This window comes from Pongo pygmaeus, chromosome 2, assembly GCF_028885625.2.
Source record: "Pongo pygmaeus isolate AG05252 chromosome 2, NHGRI_mPonPyg2-v2.0_pri, whole genome shotgun sequence".
NCBI classification, from domain to species: Eukaryota; Metazoa; Chordata; class Mammalia; order Primates; family Hominidae; genus Pongo; species Pongo pygmaeus.
In genome coordinates this window covers 113,442,148-113,452,863 of record NC_085930.1, presented here as the reverse complement: position 1 = coordinate 113,452,863, position 10,716 = coordinate 113,442,148, and the positions used below count along the sequence as shown (strand labels likewise).

General features: G+C 40.2%; 1 protein-coding gene and 1 long non-coding RNA gene across 3 annotated transcripts in view; one reads left to right on the top strand and one right to left on the bottom strand.

Moving 5' to 3' along the window:
- The window catches only part of LOC129033630 (uncharacterized), a 106,211-nt gene that overhangs the window by 40,151 nt on the left and 55,344 nt on the right, over positions 1-10,716 (bottom strand). The window lies entirely within an intron of this gene.
- Positions 1-10,716, top strand: part of MYRIP (myosin VIIA and Rab interacting protein) — a 443,398-nt gene that overhangs the window by 426,299 nt on the left and 6,383 nt on the right. Inside the window, exons 14-16 of the mRNA XM_054482420.2 lie at positions 214-318; positions 431-491; positions 1,862-1,980. Of these exons, the coding sequence (XP_054338395.1) occupies positions 214-318; positions 431-491; positions 1,862-1,980 (285 nt within the window). The remainder of the gene's footprint in view (positions 1-213; positions 319-430; positions 492-1,861; positions 1,981-10,716) is intronic.

The following is a 10,716-nucleotide window of genomic DNA, read 5'->3' as shown; positions in this document are numbered from 1 at the left end:
CTAACAAACTAGAAATTTAAACTTATAAAGAAAGGCCTGTGTTTTATTTTCTTGCTACATACTAGATAGAGAAGTGTTTGGTAGAAGTTGAATGAATGAATGAATGAGCATACATCAAAGTAGATTTGTCTTTATAAATTCTTAACACTTTTAAGAAATATTTTCCCCTTCCGTATTTTCTCCCTGCCAATCTTGTCTTTCTGTTGCTTTAAGATTTCGGATATTGAGAGCCGGATTTCAGCCCTGACCATTGCAGGATTAAACATAGCACCATGTGTGCGCTTCACAAGAAGACGGGATCAGAAGCAAAGGACCCAGGTGTGTTTGTCCCTTTCTCCCTCTGTTGGAATGTTACATGGCTTGGAAAATTTAGAAGATAAAATATCTTTGGCTCTGCAAAGGTATATTGCTCATTGTGTTTTGTTTGTAGGTACAAACCATAGATACATCAAGGCAGCAAAGGAGGAAACTGCCTGCTCCACCGGTGAAAGGTATGCTAAATTAAAACCACAAAGCTACCAAAAAATTAAGCCTGAATCATTTACTTTGGGTAACACACAGACCTGAGTTTGATAATTAGATCTAATGGAGTGTTCTCACACAGAATTGCTCTTGTCTATCTTGATTTGGGTCCCCCCAGAAGCAAACCCTGGGACAAAGATAGGAGTGAAAGTAGCTTGTTTGGAAGGTGCACTGCTAAGAAGAAGATAAATGATTCAGAGAAAGAAATTAAGTCAATCAATACAGGGTACTTGAATTACGAGTTATTTCTTTGGGCAAATAAGGCTAAGTCCTCCTGGTGACCTCTGGGAGACAATGTTGGCTGCACCTGAGTTTTCTGCCCAAAGGGCAGGGAGATGGGATATTTGTTCTAAAACTCCCATCCATCTCTGGCTGAGAGTTACTTCTAGGGGCATTAACTCCCTGGTACTTCTGACCTGCCCCATGCATGAGCCAAGACAGAGTGGTGGTATTTGCTGTAGGATCTGTTGGAATATGCTGGAATGGTGACTGTCAAAGAGAAGTGAACAGAACACCAAAAGTATCTGCCACAGTGTCCAATCTAGAAAGGATCTGGCAATGCCAGTCATGTCGCCTTTATCTAATGGACATTTTCAACAAATGCCCCGGGTTCAGAAGCCACAAAAGGGTGATGCCAAACTAGAAATTTAAATTTACAAATTACAGGAGTAGAAAGTCCAAAAATGTGCATTTGGGCCTTGGTTCTGCTATTGATCATTTAACAAACATTTATTAAATGTTTATAATCTACAAAACTGTATGCAGTTAAAATTTATCACAGATTCACAGTCCTTTATTTGAAACCCTTGGGTCTATATGTGCTTCATAATTTCTTGGGCATTAGAAAGGTAATATAGTACATGTGCTGTATATTTCTTAACACCCCCCATGGCATCTAGGCAGCATCTGAAAATCAAACACATTAATATCCTTACAGCAGAGGACAAAAACATTTGCAATCCATGAGATGGACAAGGACATTAAATGGCCTCATGTCAGTTCAGGTCAGGTTTTATAATCAGATTCTTTTGGCTCCAAAGTTGTAAAAATTTGCAAGTTTTAGAACCTTTTCTATTTCAGGACTGCACATAAGTATTTATGAACTGTACTCAGTTATCTCTGAGCTATCGTTCCACAGAAAGCTATCAAAGATGCCCTGACTTATTTGTCCACCATAAAAATAAACACAAAACAAAAAGATCCCATAGTCAATCAAACACAGTACAGGAATGAGATTCCAAGTCTAGAACAAAAGTCTGAGTTATCTGGCCACCTTGTTTTTTCCTTAACAATCAGTCCATCTTCTGGGTAACATTTTTTCCCATTTATTTCCTTTTAGCTGAAAAAATTGAGACATCTTCAGTGACTACCATTAAAACATTTAACCACAACTTCATTCTCCAAGGCTCCTCAACAAACAGGACTAAGGAAAGGAAAGGCACCACCAAGGATTTGATGGTAAATGTCATCTCTGTCTTAATGTTCAACGCTTTCACTGTTGATGGTACCTCCACTCTGCAGCCTTTCTTTTTGTAGCTCCCGCATCAGAACCCCCAAAAAGTATCCTTCCTCCATGGTCTTATGGTCTTATGGTCTTATGGTCTGTTGGATTTGACTAGGGGGTGGATTTAGCAGTAAACCAAGAGCAGAGTGCTTGGTTGAATAAGGCCATGAAGCACACACACACCGCTGGTCACCCTCCTCAACTGTTACTCTAGAAATCACTACTACTACTAACCTTCTACGCAAGTGTAGAGGAAATAAGTCGTAACATGGTAAGTGTACTGGAAATTGCACTTGGACATACCAAAACGTAGCTTAACCCAAAGCATCCGGCTTACACCCAGAAGATTTCATCATGACCTAATCACTTTGAGCCAACTCTAGCCCCAAACCTTGCTAAAAATATTATTAACTATCTTAAACCATTTACCTTAGACAAAAGTATAGGCGATAGAAATTTTTACCCTGGCACAATAGACATAGCACCGTAAGGAAAAGATGAAAGAAAGAACTGTATCAAGCACTAAAAAGCAAAGACAAGCCGTTACACCTTCTGCATAATGGATTAACTAAAAATAACTATACACAGAGAACTTTAGCCAAGTCCCCCGAAACCAGATGAACTACCCAAGAACAACTGGAAGAGCACACTCACCTATGTGGCAAAATAGTGGAAAGATTCATGAGTAGCTGTGACAAGCCTACCAAATCTGTTGATAACTGGTTGTCTAAGATAGAATCTTAGTTCAGCTTTAAACTTACCCACAAAATTACTTAATCTCCCTGTAAGTTTAACTGTTAGTCTAAAGAGGGACAGCTCTTTAGACCCTAGGAAACAACCTTCCTACAGAGAGTAAAAAATATTACCACCATAGTTGGCCCAAAAGCAGCCACCAATTAAGAAAGCGTTTAAGGAGGAGGAGCCAAGATGGCCAAATAGGAACAGCTCTGGTCTACAGCTCCCAGCATGAGCGACGCAGAAGACGGGTGATTTCTGCATTTCCATCTGAGGTACCAGGTGCATCTCACTAGGGAGTGCCGGACAGTGGGTACAGCGCACCGTGCGCCAGCTGAAGCAGGGCGAGGCATTGCCTCACTTGGGAAGTGCAAGGGGTCAGGGAGTTCCCTTTCCTGGTCAAGGAAAGGGGTGACAGACGACATCTGGAAAATCGGGCCACTCCCACCTGAATACTGCGCTTTTCCGATGGGCTTAGGAAACGGCGCACCAGCAGATTATATCCCGTACCTGGCTCGGAGGTTCCTACGCCCACGGAGTCTCGCTGATTGCTAGCACAGCAGTCTGAGATCAAACTGCAAGGCCGAAGCGAGGCTGGGGGAGGGGAGCCTGCCATTGCCCAGGCTTGCTTAGGTAAACAAAGCAGCCGGGAAGCTCGAACTGGGTGGAGCCCACCACAGCTCAAGGAGGCCTGCCTGCCTGCCTCTGTAGGCTCCACCTCTGGGGGCACAGCAGACAAACAAAAAGACAGCAGTAACCTCTGCAGACTTAAATGTCCCTGTCTGACAGCTTTAAAGAGAACAGTGGTTCTCCCAGCACGCAGCTGGAGATCTGAGAATGGGCAGACTGCCTCCTCAAGTGGGTCCCTGACCCCTGACCCCCGAGCAGCCTAACTGGGAGGCACCCCCCAGTAGGGGCAGACTGACACCTCACACGGCCGGGTACTCCTCTGAGACAAAACTTCCAGAGGAACGATCAGACAGCAGCATTCGCGGTTCACGAAAATCCGCTGTTCTGCAGCCACCGCTGCTGTTACCCAGGCAAACAGGGTCTGGAGTGGACCTCTAGCAAACTCCAACAGACCTGCAGCTGAGGGTCCTGTCTGTTAGAAGGAAAACTAACAAACAGAAAGGACATCCACACCAAAAACCCATCTGTACATCACCATCGTCAAAGACCAAAAGTAGATAAAACCACGAAGATGGGGAAAAAACAGAGCAGAAAAACTGGAAACTCTAAAAAGCAGAGCGCCTCTCCTCCTCCAAAGGAACACAGTTCCTCACCAGCAAAGGAACAAAGCTGGATGGAGAATGACTTTGACGAGTTGAGAGAAGAAGGCTTCAGACGATCAAACTACTCTGAGCTACGGGAGGAAATTCAAACCAAAGGCAAAGAAGTTAAAAACTTTGAAAAAAATTTAGACGAATGTATAACTAGAATAACCAATACAGAGAAGTGCTTAAAGGAGCTGATGGAGCTGAAAGCCAAGGCTCGAGAACTACGTGAAGAATGCAGAAGCCTCAGGAGCCGATGCGATCAACTGGAAGAAAGGGTATCAGTGATGGAAGATGAAATGAATGAAATGAAGCGACAAGGGAAGTTTAGAGAAAAAAGAATAAAAAGAAATGAACAAAGCCTCCAAGAAATATGAGACTATGTGAAAAGACCAAATCTACTTCTGATTGGTGTACCTGAAAGTGACGGGGAGAATGGAACCAAGTTGGAAAACACTCTGCAGGATATTATCCAGGAGAACTTCCCCTATCTAGCAAGGCAGGCCAACATTCAGATTCAGGAAATACAGAGAACACCACAAAGATACTCCTTGAGAAGAGCAACTCCAAGACACATAATTGTCAGATTCACTAAAGTTCAGATGAAGGAAAAAATGTTAAGGGCAGCCAGAGAGAAAGGTCGGGTTACCCACAAAGGGAAGCCCATCAGACTAACAGCAGATCTCTCAGCAGAAACTCTCCAAGCCAGAAGAGAGTGGGGGCTAATATTCAACATTCTTAAAGAATTTTCAACCCAGAATTTCATATCCAGCCAAACTAAGCTTCATAAGTGAAGGAGAAATAAAATACTTTACAGACAAGCAAATGCTGAGAGATTTTGTCACCACCAGGCCTGCCCTAAAAGAGCTCCTGAAGGAAGCACTAAACATGGAAAGGAACAACTGGTACCAGCCACTGCAAAATCATGCCAAAATGTAAAGACCATCGAGACTAGGAAGAAACTGCATCAACTAACAAGCAAAATAACCAGCTAACGTCATAATGACAGGATCAAATTCACACATAACAATATTAACTTTAAATGTAAATGGAATAAATGCTCCAATTAAAAGACACAGACTGGCAAATTGGATAAAGAGTCAAGACCCATCAGTGTGCTGTATTCAGGAAACCCATCTCATGTGCAGAGACACACATAGGCTCAAAATAAAAGGATGGAGGAAGATCTTCCAAGCAAATGGAAAACAAAAAAAGGCAGGGGTTGCAATCCTAGTCTCTGATAAAAGACTTTAAACCAACAAAGATCAAAAGAGACAAAAAAGGCCATTACATAATGGTAAAGGGATCAATTCAACAATGAGCTAACTATCCTAAATATATATGCACCCAATACAGGAGCACCCAGATTCATAAAGCAAGTCCTGAGTGACCTACAAAGAGACTTAGACTCCCACACAATAATAAGGGGAGACTTTAACACCCCACTGTCAACATTAGACAGATCAACGAGACAGAAAGTTAACAAGGATACCCAGGACTTGAACTCAGCTCTGCACCAAGCGGACCTAATAGACATCTACAGAACTCTCCACCCCAAATCAACAGAATATACATTTTTTTCAGCACCACACCACACCTATTCCAAAATTGACCACATAGTTGGAAGTAAAGCTCTCCTCAGCAAATGTAAAAGATCAGAAATTATAACAAACTGTCTCTCAGACCACAGTGCAATCAAACTAGAACTCAGGAGTAAGAAACTCACTCAAAACTGCTCAACTACATGGAAACTGAACAGCCTGCTCCTGAATGACTACTGGGTACATAACGAAATGAAGGCAGAAATAAAGATGTTCTTTGAAACCAATGAGAACAAAGACACAACATGCCAGAATCTCTGGGACACATTCAAAGCAGTGTGTAGAGGGAAATTTATAGCACTAAATGCCCACAAGAGAAAGCAGGAAAGATCCAAAATTGACACCCTAACATCACAATTAAAAGAACTAGAAAAGCAAGAGCAAACACATTCAAAAGCTAGCAGAAGCCAAGAAATAACTAAAATCAGAACAGAACTGAAGGAAATAGAGACACAAAAAACTCTTCAAAAAATTAATGAATCCAGGAGCTGGTTTTTTGAAAGGATCAACAAAATTGATAGACTGCTAGCAAGACTAATAAAGAAAAAAAGAAGAATCAAATAGACGCAAAAAAAAAAATGATTGATAAAGGGGGATATCACCACCGATCCCACAGAAATACAAACTACCATCAGAGAATACTACAAACACCTCTATGCAAATAAACTAGAAAATCTAGAAGAAATGGATAAATTCCTCAACACATACACTCTCCCAAGACTAAACCAGGAAGAAGTTGAATCTCTGAATAGGCCAATAACAGAAGCTGAAATTGTGGCAATAATCAACAGCTTACCAACCAAAAAGAGTCCAGGACCAGATGGATTCACAGCTGAATTCTACCAGAGGTACAAGGAGGAACTGGTACCATTCCTTCTGAAACTATTCCAATCAATAGAAAAAGAGAGAATCCTCCCTAACTCATTTTATGAGGCCAGCATCATCCTGATACCAAAGCCCGGCAAAGACACAACCAAAAAAGAGAATTTTAGACCAATATCCTTGATGAACATTGATGCAAAAATCCTCAATAAAATACTGGCAAACTGAATCCAGCAGCACATCAAAAAGCTTGTCCACCATGATCAAGTGGGCTTCATCCCTGGGATGCAAGGCTGGTTCAATATACACAAATCAATAAATGTAATCCAGCATATAAACAGAACCAAAGACAAAAACCACATGATTATCTCAATAGATGCAGAAAAGGTCTTTGACAAAATTCAACAACCCTTCATGCTAAAAACTCTCAATAAATTAGGTATTGATGGGATGTATCTCAAAATAATAAGAGCTATCTATGACAACCCCACAGCCAATATCATACTGAATGGGCAAAAACTGGAAGCATTCCCTTTGAAAACTGGCACAAGACAGGGATGCCCTCTCTCACCACTCCTATTCAACATAGTGTTGGAAGTTCTGGCCAGGGCAATTAGGCAGGAGAAGGAAATAAAGGATATTCAATTAGGAAAAGAGGAAGTCAAATTGTCCCTGTTTGCAGATGACATAATTGATTGTATATCTAGAAAACCCCATTGTCTCAGCCCAAAATCTCCTGAAGCTGATAAGCAACTTCAGCAAAGTCTCAGGATACAAAATCAATGCACAAAAATCACAAGCATTCTTATACACCAATAACAGATAAACAGAGAGCCAAATCATGAGTGAACTCCCATTCACAATTGCTTCAAGGAGAATAAAACACCAGGGAATCCAACTTACAATGGACGTGAAGGACCTCTTCAAGGAGAACTACAAACCACTGCTCAATGAAATAAAAGAGGATACAAACAAATGGAAGAACATTCCACGCTCATGGGTAGGAAGAATCAATATCGTGAAAACAGCCATACTGCCCAAGGTAATTTATAGATTCAATGCCATCCCCATCAAGCTACCAATGCCTGTCTTCACAGAATTGGAAAAAACTACTTTAAAGTTCATATGGAACCAAAAAAGAGCCCACATCGCCAAGTCAATCCTAAGCCAAAAGAACAAAGCTGGAGGCATCACGCTACCTGACTTCAAACTATACTACAAGGCTACAGTAACCAAAACAGCATGGTACTGGTACCAAAACAGAGATATAGATCAATGGAACAGAACAGAGCCCTCAGAAATAATGCCACATATCTACAACTATCTGATCTTTGACAAACCTGAGAAAAACAAGCAATGGGGAAAGGATTCCCTATTTAATAAATGGTGCTGGGAAAACTGGCTAGCCATATGTAGAAAGCTGAAACTGGATCCCTTCCTTACACCTTATACAAAAATTAATTCAAGATGGATTAAAGACTTAAACGTTAGACCTAAAACCATAAAAACCCTAGAAGAAAACCTAGGCATTACCATTCAGGACATAGGCATGGGCAAGGACTTCATGTCTAAAACACCAAAAGCAATGGCAACAAAAGCCAAAATTGACAAATGGGATCTAATTAAACTAAAGAGCTTCTGCACAGCAAAAGAAACTACCATCAGAGTGAACAGGCAACCTACAAAATGGGAGAAAATTTTTGCAAACTACTCATCTGACAAAGGGCTAATATCCAGAATCTACAATGAACTCAAATTTACAAGAAAAAAACAAAAACCCCATCAAAAAGTGGGCAAAGGATATGAACAGACACTTCTCAAAAGAAGACATTTATGCAGCCAAAAGACACATGAAAAAATGCTCATCATCACTGGCCATCAGAGAAATGCAAATCAAAACCACAATGAGATACCATCTCACACCAGTTAGAATGGCAATCATTAAAAAGTCAGGAAACAACAGGTGCTGGAGAGGATGTAGAGAAATAGGAACACTTTTACACTGTTGGTGGGACTGTAAACTAGTTCAACCATTGTGGAAGTCAGTGTGGTGATTCCTCAGGGACCTAGAACTAGAAATACCATTTGACCCAGCCATCCCATTACTGGGTATATACCCAAAGGACTATAAATCATGCTGCTATAAAGACACATGCACACATATGTTTACTGCAGCACTATTCACAATAGCAAAGACTTGGAACTAAGCCAAATGTCCAACAACGATAGACTGCATTAAGAAAATGTGGCACATATACACCATGGAATACTATGCAGCCATAAAAAATGATGAGTTCATGTCCTTTGTAGGGACATGGATGAAATTGGAAATCATCATTCTCAGTAAACTATCGCAAGGACAAAAAACCAAACACCACATGTTCTCACTCATAGATGGGAATTGAACAATGAGAACACATGGACACAGGAAGGGGAACATCACACTCTGGGGACTGTTGTGGGGTGGGGGGAGGGGGGAGGGATAGCATTAGGAGATAGAATATACCTAATGCTAAATGACGAGTTAATGGGTGCAGCACACCAGCATGGCACATGTATACATATGTAACTAACCTGCACATTGTGCACATGTACCCTAAAACTTAAAGTATAATAATAATAACTAAATAAATAAAAGAAAAAGATTAAATTAAAAAAAACTAAACAGAACATAGCTAGCATCCTTTTGTCACTATTTGGGTGTGTGATTGTTCTATTCTTGATGTTTTCTGTAAAGTTTGACTATTAAGTAAAAGATTTTCTTTGGAAAAAGTAAAAAAAAAAAAAAAAAAAAAAACAAGAAAGCGTTTAAGCTCAACATCTAACTATCTTAAAGTCTAATCAGTCTACTGAACTCCTAACATCACATTGGACTAATCTATTACTTAATAGAAGCAATGTTAATATAAGTAACACGAAGACATTCTCCATTGCATAAGCTTACATCAGACCAGAATAACCCACTGACAATTAACAGCCTAATATTAATAACCGATATAATAAGCACTCTATTATTTACACTGTTAACCCAACACAGGTATGCTCTAAGGAGAGATTACAAAAACTAAAAGGAACTCAGCAAATCTTACCCTGCTTGTTTACCAAAAACATCACCTCTAGCATTACCAGTATTAGAGTCACTGCCTGCCCAGTGACATATGTTCAACAGCCGCAGTATCCTGACCATGCAAAGGTAGCATAATCACTTGTTCCCTAAATAGGGACTTGTATGAATGGCCGTATGAAGGTTCAGCTGTCTCTTACTTTTAATCAGTGAAATTGACCTGTTCGTGAAGAGGCGGATATAAACAAATAAGATGAGAAAACCCTATGGAGCTTTAATTCATTAATGCAAATAAAAACTCAAACAAGCCTACAGGCCCTAGCCTACTATCCCTGCATTAAAAATTTTGGTAGGGGTGAACTTGGAGCATAATTCAATCTCCAAACAACCTAAACTAAGATCGCACTAGTCTTAGTGAGTTAATACACATTGACCAATAATTTGATCAACAGAATAAGTTACCTTAGGGACAACAGCGCAATCCCATTCTAGAATCCTTATTGACAATAGAGTTTACAACCTCGATGTTGGATCAGGACATCCTAACGGTGTAGCCGCTGTTAAGGGTTTGTTTAGCAGTAGGGATGGGGTTCTAAAACTAAGTGAGTAACATCCTACCTGCTATATACCTCTTTAATATGTGGGTATATCCTCTCAACTGTATCTCTAGCTCCTTGTAGGAAGCAGGTTTGATATAAGAGACATAAAAATATGTAAATGGAAGATTAACGTCTGGTTGAGGTGTAACAATTTTTATTCTGTTTTCAGTCCATATTCACTCTTCCTTAAATTTTTCATTAGCCATTAATGCTGTGTTCCTGAAAAAAGTCAGCAGCTACTCCTAAATGTAGCAAAGGAAGAGACAGTAAATAATTTGCATGAACTCTAGAAATTATACAGAAAGGACTGTTGGCTCTTTTGCTTAAAAACTGTCAATCAAGAAAAATAACGAGACAAGTCCCTATCATTTTATGAGGTTTATTTGCCAAAGTTAAGGATGTGCACACAGGAGACAGGTCTATGCCTTTCTCCAAAGGTGATTTTGAAGGCTCCAAATTTAAAAGAGAAAGGGCAGGCTATTGAGAAGTACACAATTTTCATGTAAAACGGGGGTAGGGAAAAATAGTCATTCATGCCTTTGTCCGGCTCAGTGAATCTGCATTTTTTTTTTTTTACATCAGGTGACACAGACAA